General features: G+C 40.2%; 1 protein-coding gene across 6 annotated transcripts in view; it reads right to left on the bottom strand.

The window, feature by feature from the left end:
• Nucleotides 1–17,632, bottom strand: part of PHF2 (PHD finger protein 2) — a 206,117-nt gene that overhangs the window by 13,608 nt on the left and 174,877 nt on the right. For 3 of the 6 annotated variants that reach the window (XM_019505050.1, XM_019505049.1, XM_019505048.1), the window contains exons 18-22: nucleotides 10,031–10,305; nucleotides 6,959–7,054; nucleotides 5,036–5,145; nucleotides 2,433–2,691; nucleotides 1,649–1,741 (exon numbers count right to left, since the gene is read on the bottom strand). In XM_019505050.1, the coding sequence (XP_019360595.1) occupies nucleotides 1,649–1,741; nucleotides 2,433–2,691; nucleotides 5,036–5,145; nucleotides 6,959–7,054; nucleotides 10,031–10,305 (833 nt within the window). The remainder of the gene's footprint in view (nucleotides 1–1,648; nucleotides 1,742–2,432; nucleotides 2,692–5,035; nucleotides 5,146–6,958; nucleotides 7,055–10,030; nucleotides 10,306–17,632) is intronic. The other 3 variants (XM_019505053.1, XM_019505051.1, XM_019505052.1) reach the window with 1 other exon arrangement.

Here is a 17,632-nt window from a genome sequence, read left to right as displayed (position 1 = left end):
TGAACCTGCTTTCTATCCCTTCTGGCTTAAAGAGCCAGCAGTTCTTTCTCAGCCACATCTCCCACTTCCCATTAGCGTGTTCAAACCAGCAGGCAGGAGGTAAGAGGGTTTTTGTGTTCTCAGCCCTCACAGAATGAACTGGCAATGTGAAGATCAGAACCTACAGCACCTACTTCTCAGGTTATCCCAACCAAGTGCTGGGGGCCTGGGTAGGCTCCTGCTCAGGTTTTCTCTTCCAAGCCCATGAATCATTCCTATCTGTGTGCACAATACCAAAGCTACAAAAGAAGGGTCCCACCTGAAGGTTATTGTCCTGGCAGGTAGGAGAGAAACGCTTCAGAGTCTCTTCCCATTAAGACAAAGCTCCTTTTCTCTAGGAGCACTTCTTCTGAGGACATTTCAAATGCACCTCCCTCACCTCCCAGAAGAATTCCACAAGTGGCCGGGTGAACTAAAAGAACTGGAACAATGCAGGGTGCATAGAGCAGTATAACCAGGTCCCACAGCTCAGGGAAACCACTAGCTTTCAAAAGCAGACTGCTGCTCAAGTGTGCTTTTCCTTACCCCACACAGCTTGCTTTCCTGTATGCACAGCAGCAAAAGGAGAATGGAGACGACAATGGAGTCTCTTCTGCCTCCTTGAATCTTGCCGTTCTGGATGCAGGGAGCCATAGCCTCAAGAATGGGGTACAAAAGGCAACCTACTGGAAACCTGCTAGCAACCTGTAGCTTCCCAGGAACAGTTCATGTTCCTGGGAAGCAGAACATGTGGGTCTGAAGCCCTGCTAGTGGTAGAGGTCAGCGACCACTGGTTTCTGACTTTCTGGGTCAGTGCTTTGCTCCTCCTTAGGCCATCCACCGAAGTAGGGGGAGCTGAGTGGATTCAAAACTCCACCTCCTGCCTTCCAAAAGCATGTCCTACTCCCAGGCAAGACAAAGTTTGCATTTCACATTAAATAGCCATAGGCTAAAAATAGAGAAACAGCCAGGAGGTACAAAGACCAAACCCTACAACCCTCATCTCATGCCCCCAACACACTGAGCAGGAGAAACAACTGCCTTATGTTTTCTTCTCTTGGTCATTTGAATCTTGAATTACTGCATGCACAGTGCAAGCACTTTCAGATGAGAGCCATATGTAGAGGTTGAGTTCCCTTCCCCAGGACTAGTCAGGCTTTCTACACTGAGCAGGTATTGCCCTGAAAAGTGAAATACTACTACAGTTAAGAGAGGAGAACACAGATATTTTAGCTCTGACCTGAACCAATGCACCCAGGGACTGCAGACCCAGCAGCCCTCACAGCTTTGGCCCTGTGAATCCGGTATTCCTGGCTGCATAACAGCACAGGTTCAGTGCCTCAAGCTGGTAAGTATATTTGCCCAGGAGATCTTGTAGCCTCTTGGCTGGGGTGCTTTCAAGGGAGACACAACTCCTGGGTTCAGGTCCTGTACCTAGATTTCTTCTCTAGTTTACATTAAACAGTCATTGGTAAAAAAAAAAAAAAAAAAAAATCAAAAACCAAACAACTCTGCAAGCTATAGTGAAAACCCAGAACACCAAGCTCTGAACCAAATACTTAACATAGCCAGGCTAGCAAAACTGGCTTTTCCTTGGGCAGGGGTATTTTCCTGGCCCTATGCATCTTACCGCTCTGGCTGCATAATGGCACAGCTTCTAGTGGAGGGGTGGAGAAAGCGGTCATCCTGGCTTCCTTTGTAGAATGGTGGTTCACACATGGCCCTGGGTAGGTAGAAGGAGTGGGTTTGAATCCTTTCAGAGCACTGACCCAGCCACTTGGATGTTTGGGCTTCTTAGCCTCCTCAGCCTGAGAAAATTCAAAGTCACCCATCCCACCGCCCAGGTGAGGGCTCTAACCAGCAGGCTAGAAGCTGGATGGATTTTGCATTTAACAGCAAGCAGTTCAGAGTTAAAATACTGAAAGAAGCCAGGAAGCATTAACAAGAACCTGTAATTCCCAACAGAAATGTTAGCCCATTGGGCTATGGAGTCAATCTCCCTCTTGTAGTCTTCCTGGCCCCATAAACTTTGCATTCCTGTCTGCACAGTGGCACAGGTTCACAAGCAGGTCAGGAAAACACTCTTCCCAGAATCTTTTTTTGGGAGGCATCACATTTGCACTCAGAGCACTCACCTAACACAAGTAAGAGCTTTTCACTCTGAGGGGATTCAAATAAGCCTCCTTTATGCAAGGTGAAACATAGGCCAATAATGCTCGCCTCACTCAGTATGCACAGTTACATCCTGAACTGGCATAATTCAGCTTAAAGCCACTGAAACATATAGACACACACAATAGAGCAGGCATGCAGAACTGTATTTTAGAGAACAATCTTGCCCTCGCTGGTGCACAGACTAGGTGATGGATAAGGTCTTGGCTATTTTTCTGTGAGCCTGTGAACATTGACATTACCTTTGGCAGTTGCATTGTTCGGTGATGATGAGGGTCTCTTCTGTGAGAGGAAAACTCCAGGTGCCATAGGTTGAGAACCTCTGTTTACTTGGGCAACTCCAAACGTGCTTGCCCCAGCAGTATATTCATGGTCTGTTAGAGTACTGCTGTGGGACTCTAATTTCGGCTCAGGAGAGCTGCCTTCCTGAGATAGTTTGTTTGTGTTGTTGGGAGACAGTTTCTTTTTGGTATTCTTCTTCTTTTTGCCTTTTTGTTCCTCCTTTCAAGAAAGCATTGAATTCCCATCAGTCCCAGAACACACTAAGTTACTATGATAACCTGAAACATTTACTTGTTTTGTTAAACTTTGATGTAAGACAGAAATCAAGATATTGCCAGAACTTGATAATACACCAATCACCAGAACTGTTAAATGTTTAGGAAGCACAATTTGTTCATAACAGCACTTTCATTGATTGCTGGCCCTTTAGTTGTGTCCCCTGTTGTCTCTCTTGTCTCTATTGTAAGATCTCTGTGGCAGAGACTGTCTTTCTGTTGCGGGCTGGTACACTGCTTTAGCATGATGTATGACTTATATGTCTTATGGTAATACAAATAACAAAAAAAGAAGCTAATACCATGAGCCTGATTCTCAGTTGCACCAAAATTACACTGATACCTGGGCTCTGCTCCCAGATTGTTGCACATGGTGCCTGTCAGGGGACTGGTTAGTGCACCCTACACTGTGCCTATTCTCTATTTTCCACATCTCACAGAGGGCTATGGAGGATAAATCAGAGTAGCTCTGACACTGCTCTGATACATACCAAGAACTAGGCCAGGGATTCAGGAGTTCATGAGGAGAACAAATGATGCTTTCTCCCTTTGTTCCTAAACAGTGCAGGAACAGAGGCACTGAGAACCAGGGCTAGATTTTTTTCATCTCACATGATAAAATTCTCTTCTGTGCTGCAAGGAAGGCCTCTAGAGCATCAGGACTACACCAGTTCAGAGTATGAGCCAAGACTGAGACTCAAGCAGGTTTTAGGCCTCTGCTGACCTCTGTACAGGGCCAAATTTTACTCACAATGCAAAAACAGCCTAAACTGGCTCATCAGTTCTGTGCTATGTCATGTCACCTGCTGTTTAGAGTCTTTTGGTATTTCAAAGGAGGTTAAAGATCACATTGCCGAGAAAATGCAGTGTTAAACAGTGGATGGTACATTTGGCCTTATTCCCCTGGATTTTCCATAAATTCAATTTATCTGACATGGAGGTATGACAACCATTTTTATAATGAAAGTTTCTGGTATAAGGGGATGGACTTATAAGGGATAAGTACACTCAGTCTGATAGACAATTATTTTTTTAAGAGCCAGTTAAAAATCTACTCCTGTAAGTTAAACCAGTTTAGGTTTCATGTGCATGTGTCCATACTGTGAGTCTCTTCCTAAAAGCAAACAAGCTGTTGCCTGCTTCACCCTGCCCCACTGCAGAAAGGCATAGTAACAACCAACTACTGGATGAGATACCCTGAAGTAGATGTCCATCCTGGTCTAACTGGCATTGATGCACACAACTCGTGTACATCACACTGGGGTACGTGTTTGTCTTTCTATGTCCTAAGAGAGTTTTATAGCAACCCTCAAAGGGTTAACAAAAATAATTAAAATAAGAAAGTACTTATGAGGAAATCTGGTATAATCCTTGATTTTGAATTACTTAGGGTTAAATGTTCGAAGTGACTTAAGGCCAGATTTTTCAAGAAGATATCTAGGCACCAAAGCTGTATTGATTTCACTGAGAATTAGGGAATGTCTATACAGCACAAGGCAGAGCTATGAAACCCTGCACTCACTCCATTAGTACCGACTCCGTGAGTTTGTACATGAGTACTAGCTGTCAAACTAGAAATATGCTAAACGGCAACACCTGCTGTCACGTCTGACTGCACTACTACAGCTACACAACTTCTGGGTCAGGAGGTAGCTTGCTCAGAGCACTCAGGGTGTTTCAGGACAGAGCTACCTTGTACTGTTAAGGCATAAGTTTAATGGCTGGTATACGTAAAAAAAAAAAAGCAGGACTTAGGTGCCTATGTCCATTTTTCAAATGGGATTTACGCATCTAGTCTACCTATCTTGAAAGTCTGCAAGGTGTTTATCTATATCTATGGATGCTAAAATGCCAAGATTCCTTTCATTTTTAGTCAGTTTTAGATTCTTGAGACCTAAAGATATAGATAGGTCTTCTAGGTTTACTGGTAATTTTGTCAGTGTGGCCACGTGTTGTGAACATTTCTGTAGATTCCCCTTAAATTGCTTAATTTCCTTATATTTCTTGAATTCATAGCTCATTTAGTCTGATAAACTAGGCCTCCTCTACACTGTAGCATTGCTAGATGTCTGAAAGTATGCTTTGGGGCCCAAACCCATCTCTATTGAGGCCATTAGGATTTGTGCCACTGACTAAATGGAATACAGTATTGGTCTTGTACTTGAATTAAACATGAACTATTTTGACAACACAGTTAACATTCAACCAGCAGTAGGAAAGTCATACAGCTCCATTTTAAAAACAGTATAATTTTAATAGAAAGCTATCTATCTAGCAAGCAACCTCACCTGCTGGGACAACTTGGCAGCTGCTGCTGCCAGTCCAGTTTCAATGGATGCAACTCTTGTACCCTCTCGAACAGGTCTGTCTTGTCGAGGTACTGAGGGGCCAACTCTTGCTACACGTAAAAAACAAATCAAGAGAAGAATCAATTTATAGTAGAATTGCAACAGTGTTTGTGCAGAGGGAGCAACTATAGTCCTAAGGACTGCAGGGAAAGGGCATGAAAAGTACAGGAAAGATCTTATCCACCAGGGTCCTTTGATGGAGGTGGTGCCAGTGTCCTTAATGGTGAAGGGTTATTAAGGCCATGAAGTGGCACATGAGGAGAAAGAACTCGGATCCTACTGAACTGTGTAGCCTTCAGGAGGAAATTTACCTTCTCCTCTAGAATGTCACTGGTTTACCACATTTAGTGAAATATAAAGAAAATTAGGGAACCTGAATTAATTTCAAATCAACTGGGCAGATGTTTCACAGGGATTTTTACACACTGTTTCTGTCATAAATGGCCAGAGGAGATTTCAACCAGTGGAGGAGTTATGCTAGGGTCCACATAAGCACCCCTTCCCTTCCCTGTCATCCTCAGCTTCTAAGGTGCCAGGCAGCACTGAATGTTATGCACTGAATGCTTCACAGACAGCCCCAGTAAAACTGCTACAAATTTTTAGTAGCCCCTAGAGCTCTTCTAATTTATGCCAGGGCTTGCAGTGGCTCCTATTTGGTCCAGAATCAGGCCATTGTAAAAGGTGGTCTAAGGTAGCCTTTGTCTTTTCCCACTTTTTGTGAGATGCAGCACAGAAACTGCCCCCACTGGTTATTCAGTGTTACTGAACAGCTTTTACACACACACACACACACACACACACACACACACTTCTGTTTACACACACACACACACACACACACACTTCTGTTTTCTTTAAAACTGCTCATTGCATGTAACAATGAGCTGCTTGACACTGAGATTTCACCCTTGCATCACCTTAAGAGCAGGAGCACATCATCAAGCTTACCAGCAGGATGCACAGCTACCCAAAACCTGTTGTTTATTTTTGAAAAGTGGATACAAGATGCACAATGCCCCGGACATGTTAGACTGAATGTAGTACAATAGAGTGGATTATCCAGATAGTCAATTAATCAGAAGGTTTTGTGCAAAGCATTCTCTGGTAGGTGGGTTATGTTTGTTGATGAGACTACTACACATTGTTTATTTACTAACACTTTGAGATATTAAAATATTGCATGGAACCATCTGCTTAGGTCTTGCTGTTTTTTAATATCTGCTATGCAGTACAGTAATTAAAATATAGTTTTCTGCACTTCATACTGCAGCGTTTAATTATCCAGAAAGACTGGTTCTCCAGAATGGCGGTGATGCTAATTATTTCAGAAAGTCAATGTTCTACTGTATTAACAAAAGTGGAACAGTTACATTCCATTAAAAGGGAGCTTCCCTTCTAACAAGGACTGTCCAACTTCTAAGTCTCCGGGGGGGCATATGTCTGGGGGAGTGGGGGCACACCCACTGCTACAGCAGATGCTCCCTCCCCCACTGACGGACCTTGCAGGCACAATTCCACTCCCACCACCGTCCCACGTGGGCAAGGTCCTCCCCTCCACACAGCCCTGATTCCCCTCCTACCCCACTGTACATGGCCTGGACTCATCCTCAGCTCTCCACACTGCCCTGCAGCTGAAGTGATAGGGAAATAGTGGATGGGGACCTGAGGGCCATAAATTAACCCCTCACAGGCTACATACAACTCTAGGGCTGCCTGTAAGACAGCCCCAATCTAGATAGTCACATTCTTTATGATAAAATAACAAACTACACTGTTCTTTAGTAGGCCTGTCACTTGAAATATTTCCACCCACCTCCCACCTCTTATCCACAAGTCAGACCATTACAGACATCACAGACTTGCCTGTCGGGCTGTACGGAGCATCATCAGAACTTTTTCTTTTCTTTGATCTTGATTTGAATACTGGATTATCTTCATCTGATTCAAGGGAAGGGTAAACTAGACCAGGAAAAAAAGTATAGCTTATAATATATCAGTTGCTTATACAGTGTTAAACAATACTGTTTGGGGTGTAACATATGTACAACCATGTGGAATCCCTCAGAACATCTTCCCCTCTTCCTTGCTCATTCCCAGGCACAAATATCTTACTGAGATATAAATGAAGGGCCAAATTGTTTGTTGTGAGAGAAAATACTACTTAGGAGACAGGAAATATACTGAGAACCCACTAACAGGACTCTTGTCAGAGGAAGGGCCTGTCCTTCACTTAATGAGAAGACCATTTGTCACCCTTTGGCTTGTTGTAGTCTCAGGATCAGTGCCAGAGCCCTGGGAGACCTAGAAAGAATCTGGCTCTGTTCCCACCGGGTCCTGCTTCTGCCTAACCCCATTGCCAGCTCCTCCTGGATTCATGGGTCCCTACTCTTACACCGTTCTAGCATAAAGTAGAGAAGGGACAAGGGATAGGGCAACCTCTTGTCTTCTTGATATGTTTGGGGACCTTCCTTTAATTGCTGATACTACTAATGAATCAGAAAAAATGTTCCTTCCATTTCCCCAGGGACAGCATCTGCTTTTAAACAACGAATGGGCCTCATTTAAAAGCCAAACTAGAGAGATTCTTTCTCTTCCTCTCATCTATGCCACTCTCTTGTGATCAGGGGGTTGCAGAGTGTCACTCAACATTGAACCTGACATAGAAAAAGCAGCAGACACCAGAACAAGGAGCAAAAAGAAAAACAAGGCTGGATCACTTTAAGGGACTGTCAAGTCCGAAGCATAAGGAGCATAGCAAAATCTCAGCTATCATTAAAAAAAAAAGTGAACTCACTCTCCTGGTTATGGAAAAATGCTTGAAGACATGATCATAGTGTAAGCAAGGAAGTGATACTGGCCTAAGTTTGCAGATGCTTTTGAGGTGAGAAATGGCCTATTCCTGGCAGTGGTGTGTTAAATCAAAAGACCTGCTCTTGAAGCCCCACCAATGCATTTTATTGGTGTCTTTTAATTATTCATGAAACTAGGTTGAAAATCAGACTTATAGTAACACTGAAGAAGAAAATCCTGGTTTGCATCTGGCTTAACTGGTCATGGAGTATGAAAAAGTTGTAAAAATGCTCTCTCTCTTACATTTTGTTTGAGTTCTACTAAATTCACAGAGTTTGCTCAGACAAGCCCAGTTGTGCTGCATTGCAAGGCAGCAAGGCCTACTGACCAGGGTGCAATGGGAACTTGGAATTTTGGAGTACTAACTCTTGCATGGCCATTCCCACCCTGGGTGGCTTTAGGCACATTATTTAAGCTTCTGGTTCTTCATTTTTCCTTCAGTAGATGGGGAATAATAATTATAATTGGCTCACTTCACGAGGCGGGGAAGAAGAGGGCATATGATTTTAAGTGCTCATTATTAGCTTGGAGAGCATTGCATCTTTCCAATGCTTCTACAAATCTATCTTTGGTAAGACATAAATGGATACTGGGTGGAGAGAGATGATGGTATTCATGGAAACTAGAGAATGGTTTTCTTTGCATTTCAAAATATGAAAAAGTGGCCACTTGCCATCCAAATTGTGCTCTTTGTGTATTTTATAGTCCTTTGGGTACATAATAACAAAACTGAGTTTTATCCAGTTCTGTATAGTATCACATTTTATCCAGTCTTGAGATTACCTGATCGATTTTTTTAAACGTGCATTTAATTTTATTTCAGTTTCTGTTTGTTAAGGCAGTATATGGTTTCAACGTAAACGTAACTCAGCCACTGAACTGAAAATCTGTTCACCAGATGCAGTACAAATGGAGTCTTTGTAAATGAAGCTCACTTACAACAAAGAAAACTCATTAAATAGTAGCGTAAATATATAATTAACAAGAATGTTAGTGTTTAAAATATAACCCTATCCACTTTCACATTGTCACATGGAGATCGTGTCTGTAAATTATACTTTCACAAGATTTTTAATGTAATTTATCTTGACTGATATGCCTATAGGTGCTGTAACTGCAAACGAGCAACATGCACTTGAATTCTTTTGAACACGTACATACAATATTTTCAAAATGAAAATGGCTTGTTTTCATTAAACTTCATAACTTTTCAATTTAAACTTTACATGTATCAAATGGTGAAAGCACAGAGCACTTCCAGACAGAAATTATGTTTTTAAACCAGCCAGCAGCAACCTTTTAAAGTAACATTCTTATGAAGTTGCTAAACAAATGTATTCACTTCTTGAGCACTACATGATGTTATAGTTTTATTTTTCTATCAATCTTAGCATTTTTACTTATTCCTCTTTCCCACTTTTTTACATTATTTAAAAGTTCTGTTCGAGACCGAAGTTGATATAAATGCCTAAAACATATGCATAAAAACATATGGCACCCTTGTACCCATTTTTTCTGCTATTTATTTATTTTAGGGCATAGCACTCCCTTATCAGCATTATGTTTTATGTTAGGCTGTATAAAATGTGTATATAGTATAGAGTAAAAAAATTAAGATAGAGACACGGGTGACCCCTCTCATTTGTCTGATTTAATAGCTGTCTAATTATTACTGTTTAATTGTATTCCTAAGCTTCTTAAAATATATTTGCCACGTTATATAATGATTTTAAGAATTATTATAAGAATCAAATATCAAACATCTGCTTGCCCACGCTCCTGTGTTTCATATGGTTAATCTGGTCCATTTTTTCTTATTTAATTCCTCTTTTCAATCTTTTTATCTTGCCTACCTAACCTAATCTCCCTATTTAATCTTACCTAGTCTACCTAATCAAATCTAGCAATATAAGATTTCCCAGTCATATGGACTTTTACTTATCAGTTAGTGGACACTTAGCTTAGTTGCTAAGTAGTCTTGTTGATTTCAGTGTGAATAACTACAAGTGTATAATTAATTAAGCACACGCATAAATCACTTCGGGACCAAGACTGCAGACATAAGATCACTTTGCTTTCTCTTACCGTAATCAGAATCTTTAAAACAAGCATCTAAATGGTCCTGGTCATCATAATCTTCAATGTCAATGCTATTTTTTGTGCTTTTCTTTAGTAACCTCTTGCCTGCATTTTTGTTGTTACTGCTCCCAGTTTTTTTGGAGTTCTGGGTTGAGATAGAGTTATTTTTAGCTTGGTTGGTACTCCACGAAGTCTGCAGGCAGGAGTCCGAAGACTGGAGATTTGCCATTGATAACATTCCCTGGATGGCTTCCTGTGTGCTAGGAGATGCAGGTGGCTGACTGAGGGAAAACATTAACAAATAAAAAGCTTTCAGCTAATTAGGAAAAAAAACATGTAACATTTTATTATTTTCACTGTAAATACAGACAGAATTGATTTTCTGATTAATGCTCTCACCACTGCCTAGGTCTGTGGTATACCAATGATATAATCAAGCATAGAAAGTTGGATAGCCAAATAGAGATTTGAGACTGAGATGAAAATCAAGAACTCTTCCAAAATTTAATTATATAAATAATATCCCTGTTCACAAGTCCCATCACCACTGGGTGTTAAAAGCAGCCATGTGATTCCCCCGAACAAAAAAACGGTGATGAGCCTAGAACATTTTTATCAATTGGTAATTCCCTAGCACCCTTTTTAGAAAAGAACTATCAGTTGTGTTGTATTTAGTTTTGGACTGAGTGGACCAGGCTCCACCACAGAATAGCTCCACCACAGAATGAAAAGCAAAACAGCGTCATTACTATTATGTACTTCAGTAAGGTCTCTGCTCTTATTTTGAGCTGCCTTGAAAGCATGGTGATCAGTGCCAGCTTTCTGATCACTTGGTCTTCAGGTACACACTACAGGCTTTGAGTGTTTGCTAGATTCAACACAACTCACCTATTTTCACCTAGTTTTATTTCCTCACCTTTAGATAGAGCAGACTAGGGCAACAAAATCGTTAAGGGTAAAATTTTCAAATGTGCTTCAATCATTTAGGAGCCCAAGTCTCATTTCTAAAAGTGATTTAGGAGCCCAAGTTATGTAAGAACCTGTGAAAGTTTTCCTCTTAGTCTCAAGCCAGAGTGACAAAAACTATTTGTATCTGTTATTGGTGCGGACACATGTTTCATTCACTACCACTGCATCAAGCACAGGTAACCAAGCATCTGAGTCCATCTAATCAAACAACTAATTTACAACAGCATTCCAAAAATCTGATACACAGCTATCACACAAAAATCTCAACCACTGCTAAATCCTGCGGATCAGAAGTGCAGGATTAAAGTATGTAACAAGAATAAGAGGATTAGGCCGATGCATCCTTATGACTATGATGAACAACATTTTCTTCTATGTTTTGAGGACTACACCTTATCTTCAAAACTGATATACTGAACTAGAACATAGCGTGTGGCTTCTGAATTGCAAGGTTTGTGTAGACATCTTGGCTCTTCTTTAGCAGCAGAAACCATTAATTATCAATGTTCAACTTGGTATTTTTTTACTACATAAATATTGGCCCCATCTTGCGAGTTCCTAGATCTTAAGCCAGTAATAGTTAAGCATATGCTCAGCGGCAAGCATGTGAGAAATCCTGTTGATTTCACTCCTCAGTATTATGCACATTTTTAAGGCTATGGAAAATCATGCCTTTTAACCACTTTAAAAGGGGCAGGAAGCTGCCACTGAGGAGGGTGTAGCAGCTGTTACAAAATAACTATTATATCTACATGGTCCTGTAGTGATAAGGCAATTTAGCAAAATTGACCTACATTTGACCCTGGATTAAACAGTTAAAGTTACTATGGTTTAACCACACTTGCATGGCTACAGGAGGGGTCAGATGTCACAGTTACATTGTAACAGCTTCTATCCCTATAATTTGATACCAATTCAGTAATTATATGCCTGCACTCTTATGTGTTCTGCTGGATCAGGGCTCTAGGAAGCAAGGGGGATGAAGTTTAAGACCTGATGCTAATTTCCATCACGGAGGAACTGGTAAATTTCAGGTATTTTGGCTGTGTGTTTGTTTAAAAACCTATTCTCAAATACTTGCACTGGAATTGGGGTTTTAACAACTTCAGACTTTTTCAAGCTGCTTTGCTTCATCACCACCACTTATAAGAGACATTGAGGGACCTTACCAAGTATACTTTACAGCAAGATGGTTAAAGGCATCACAATACACAGCTAACATAATAGAAAGGCATTTGATGGGTTCAGTCTTCGGCCAAAACTCATACATATTCAGTAAGACACAAGTAACAGCAGTGACTATTTTCACTACAGGTCACAACAATCTGGAGCAATCCTGCAATGGTAGTTATGGGAAGGCCTGCCAGACCTAAGAGGCTTTTCTTCATCTTCACTTGCTGTTGTTCACAGTAGCCAAAATAAGGAATTAGAAATGGCTGCAGTCTTTAGACTGAAAAAGAATTTCCCCAGATCCCAGCCTTTGCTCCAGGAACTAAGGTTAGAGTCATCTGGAAAGGAGAAGGAAGGAAGGAAGGGCTGCTTTTAGTTTAGAGTGCCTGTTGAGAGTCTGTTACATCAGGAGGTCCTCTGAAAGTGGTAGGTCTGACAACAGGAAACAGTCTCCAGGCAAGAAATTACCTTTTCTGTTAACCTCAACTATGTCAATATGGATTCAGTGCATTTCTTGAGATAACAGCATGGATGGAAAAAAAATACCATCCAAGATGGAGTGTCATCCATCAGCCAAAATGGCACCAACAGACAGTCTTATGACATGACATCCTAGAAGATGTCCCAATGACTTCACTAGGACTTAAGAGCACTTGCTGTCTGGAAAGTGCCTCGCACCTCAGAAGACTGGTCAGAGAATTCTTAAAAATGTGTGATGGTGTCATACAATGTGTGATGGTGTAAATAATTAAATTCACCCACTTTTCAACCATGGAGCAGCAACAGCTTCATTATATGTTCAGGACAGTTCCCACAGTTTACTCCTCTAACACAAAAGATTACCCTGCTATACATTTTATATCCTTTCCTAGAAGCATTTTTACACATGTATGCATCACAGCGCTGGATGCTTTGAAAAACACCTGGCGCTGCAATGCATGCATTTGTAAAAGCAGCAATATGTGCGTCAGTGCTGAGAAAATGGCAGCAGCGCACTTTGGAACTAAAACACCTTGCAGGTGCTTTATTTCAAAATTCTATAGTGTCTAGGGTAGTTAGCTCTGCTCTACAGAGAAATGAAATAAGAACAAGTTGGAAGCTACAAAACATTCAGAAAGAAAGTAAAATGAAAAGCTTGATTGCAGAAAAAAATTCTCTGACTTTAGACCAGAAATCTCTTATAGTAAACATCTGTAAGCAAATTTCAGTGACAATTTCAGGCTTAATTAATATACAATCCTCTACTAGCAGCAGAGGGAACTAGTTATGCCCATCTAGTTAGAAAGGAACCAGACCCTCTCCCCAAGAGAGGAACAGAAACAGCTTAGATATATAAAGACTATCCCAAATCATCTCTTTTGGCATAAATGGGAGGAATTTTATGGCATGGTCTAAAGAAGTCCAAATGTTAGTGCTATGTATTTTGGTATGGTGGGTGCCCTGTCACCTCTTCCTTGTGTTCCAGTTAAAAAGGTAGGATCTCAGCAAACCGCAGCAGTAATCAGAGCTTTAATTTGACCCTGTCAAAGGCAAGGAATAGAATACATGGAAAATGGAAAGACAGGTTGAGGAACACAGGAATATGATGAGAGTGCTGCATTGTTACTGGTGGCTTCACTCTGATGGACTGAAGAGCCAGGTAAAGTTAGACATCCTAATATGTATGCATGGCCTGTAAAGTGACCTGCAAGGCTTTCACCTTTCTGCTTATTTTTAAATGATATATGAAGACAGGCAAGAAGGTTTTTATAAAACTTTTTTTAAAATTACAAGCTCATTTATTGTTAGTTCCTATGCCTCAATCGAAGGGATAGCTGTGATGATTCTTTGACAAAGGTGCCCATTTTTCTAAAATGTTCATTAGTCTGTACAGTTAAACAGTAGCAAAAACAACAACAACATTTAAAGACTCTGACCAGGACTTTGATGTTATAATATCATCAGTTTTCTAGTCACAACAGAATCTTCCAGGGTTGACAAGTCCTGGATGTCCATACAAACAACATGCAGGGCAAAATCCATACAACCCAAAACAAAGCAACCCTAGAAACCCTTAAGGGCTTTCTCTTGACTTGACAAAGAAGCAGAATAAAGCTAAAATCGATTTTTTTCTTTTTGCAGGTTACTTTTAAACAAAACATAATTTTAGGAAAACACCTTGCATGTAGTGAAATTGGACTGCTCAACAGGAAATGACTATATGTGACCTTGGATCCATGTAAAAGTCCTAGTAAGGTCACATGTATGACTCAGCTTAACCATTATTGTCCTATGTGCATGAACAATTATGAAAATGTGGACTAACCATTTAAATATTGCATGTAGAATTAGCCTTTCATTCTATTTATTTTGCAACTGTGTTTACAATGGCAGTCATACTACTAGAACACTGGTTGCTGTCAAAGACTACATAAAAACCATAGAAAATAAGCAGGCTAAAAATATGAAGCATTCCACACAGCACAACGATTAAATAAGAAAAGAAAAACATGCTCCTGAGAATGCAGAACAAACCCTGACTCTTCAGAAAACTGAAGTTTCCGAAAAGGCAGTTACTGTAGACTCAAATACTTACAACACTTCAGAGCTCAGGAAAAAAACTAAAATGCAAAAACCACTGGCAAATATATTTTTAAGCAGCCTGCAACAGAAACCACTAACACACAACATTTCCTGGGGAAATTAGCAACAGTATGTCACATTCTCTTATTTGGTGCTAACTTCATCCACTTTAAATCATTTTAGATTCTGGATATAGTAACACAGAACACATTCAGTAAGTTTCTAGAAACTAGTCATATTCATAAATAATCCTGAAAATGAGCTAATCCCATTTTAGCCACCAGTGAATCAATGAAAAGGAACATCAAGACATTTATTTGGTGAAGTAACGCTTTAATCCTCTCATTACCATCCCAAATGCTTTAACCTTCTCTCCAGTGCATGCATATTCTACACCATCTCTGAGAAATTAACATATTTTCTTCACATTTTATTCAACAGTTTTCTCAAACGCCAGACCCTCAAAACAGTGGAAACAGACCATCAAAAACTGACCACTAAATGGGAAAATTAGAGAGGAACTGCCTACAGCAACACAAGCTTTAACAAATAAATTGTGGAATTGATCAAAAACAGTGGTTCTGAAAGTCAAACCACAAACTGAACGTGTGTGTAAAAACCTCTTAAAGACACAGACAGTTATATATAAGGCAAAGTGTTTCTCATTAGGCCATGCGCTTACAGATTTGTATTACAGTCATTCTGGTTCTGTTTTCTAAGCCAGAAAAAATGTAGAATAAGAAACAGGAAACAATTATTAAGCTTTGTAAAGCCATATCCTCTTTCTATAGCTTTAGAGATGATTTAAAAAAACATTTATAAAAGTAAACTTTCTGTTAGTTAAAATCATGAACAAAAAGACCTTTAAAATGAAAGTATAACAGGAACAAAGTAGCTTGCAGACAACTCTGCTGGCCCCAGGACTGGGTGGTTATTTTGAATGGGGTCTTTTAAAAGGGTAGTTAAACAATGCAGCATTATGGCATTTAGCAATATCACTGGACTGTTGCTACTTTGTCACTGAACAAATCGTGCCAATTTTTTGCGTTGCTTGTAATAAAGAAGAATGTTTAAGGAGGGATTGACAAAAGGACAGTTTAGCAATTTTCATGGATTCAGTTCACACTTTTGCAAGTAGTTTGACTACAGCATTTTTGTGACTTCCTCAGCTGGACTTTTTTTTTCTCCCCCTTTAAAACATACTTTGCTAGTGCTTGGAAACTTGTCACTCTTGGGAGCAGAGGGGGATTAGCTTACTTCAATAACTGTTCACTGGGTAGTAAGCATCTGGTGATTTTCAGCTGCTTATATCTCAGCAACCGAAAGTAGTACTGCACTGAAAACTGTCAGCTCACACAGAATCTTGATCTGTAAGACACAGTAAAATTTAGTAAAATTTGGCTCACCTAATGCATACTCCATACGCGAAGGAAATGTTCAGTTTGGCAAAAGAGCATTGATACAGTAACATCACAGCTCATTAAATGATCTACTTGAGGGAATTCTCAGTCTAAAGAAGAGATTTTCAATTCCAAAGTTAGCCCAAGCTACTGTAGAGACATGCTGTGGCCCAGTTTATGATCCAACCCTCTGTGAAGATAACGGAAGGACTCCCACTGGATTGGCTGACTGAGGCCAATTAGACTAAGTAAGGTTATGTTGAGTATCCAAAAAAAGTTTTCCCCTTTAGCCGTCTTGTGGGTAGCAGAACTAAACCACAGAAAGATGGAAATTGTTAATATATGGTAGAAAAAACAAACAAAACCATATTTGCATAATGGAGCACTGTAACATGTTTGTGCGCTGCACTGCTTTCATATTTTTTTTAAGTATGTTATGGCTGTTTATGAATATATTCCATTAAAAACAGCCCAGAGTAATTATGAAATGAAATATAGTAATTTCATTTATCAAGAGATTTTCTCAATCAAGCCTCAGCATATACCGCCAAAACCTGATTGTTTATACAAGAGCCAAAATTGATACGACACATTCCCACTAAACTACCACACACAGTGTAGTAATTCATGTGGAGTTATTACTGCACTTTGGACTTTGATTTCTGAAACCACAAAGGCAATGAATGCACTGGATCCAGTGCCTGGGATAAGAGAAGAAAAATGAGAGAATTTAAATCCTCCTCCGCTACAGAACAGTGGTGTTAACCTGTTATGGGAAATGGAGTAGCACTAATGTGATGGAGAGCAGGGTCTGGTCCAACACATGAGAGGGTAATGTAGTTTGGAAAAGTCAGTTGACAAAGATCTGCTCAAACACTGCAAAATGTTCCAAAGTTCAAATAATCCATGCATCATGTATCTTTCACAGAGCTCTTCTGTACTGTAAACAGTTCATTTATTACCCAATAAGGCAAATATTTCATCCCACACAACTTAATCAGCAAATTAATCAGTCTCCAAATGAGTTCCACCAGGGCAAAAAGCCCATTAGCTCAACAAGTCTACGTCTTTTAGCTTTATCTTTAGATCTCCTGCCATGTTTGCCCACTTCCATCCCCTTTCCCATCACAAAGCAAATGAGTTATCCTTTAAACTCACTGATACAATTTGCTTTGATAATTTAACTTGGTAACTCACTCCATACATTCACTACTGACGGGGGATTAGGATCCTGTTTGGAATTCTCTACATTGTGCTTAATTTCCAGTGTTTCCCAGTGTCTACTTTAGATAATATCATCCTCTCTGGAAGCTTCTAGTGAAAGAGTTCATTCCACATTACCAAATTCCTTTCATAACCACAAATAGCAGCTTTTCTGTGTCAAGGCAAATGAAGTACACAGTGGAAGGAGATAGTGAGCAACAGTGACATCACAAATCACCTTTCAATACAGGTGCTCTAGATTCAAGCTCTTCCCAGGAATCTTGGGTCCAGCTTAACTACTTCC

The sequence above is a fragment of the Gavialis gangeticus genome, unplaced genomic scaffold, assembly GCF_001723915.1.
Source record: "Gavialis gangeticus isolate Ggan-Ray unplaced genomic scaffold, GavGan_comp1, whole genome shotgun sequence".
Lineage (NCBI taxonomy): Eukaryota > Metazoa > Chordata > Crocodylia > Gavialidae > Gavialis > Gavialis gangeticus.
Note: the sequence above shows the minus strand (reverse complement) of the source record. Positions and strands in the feature narration are given on the sequence as shown.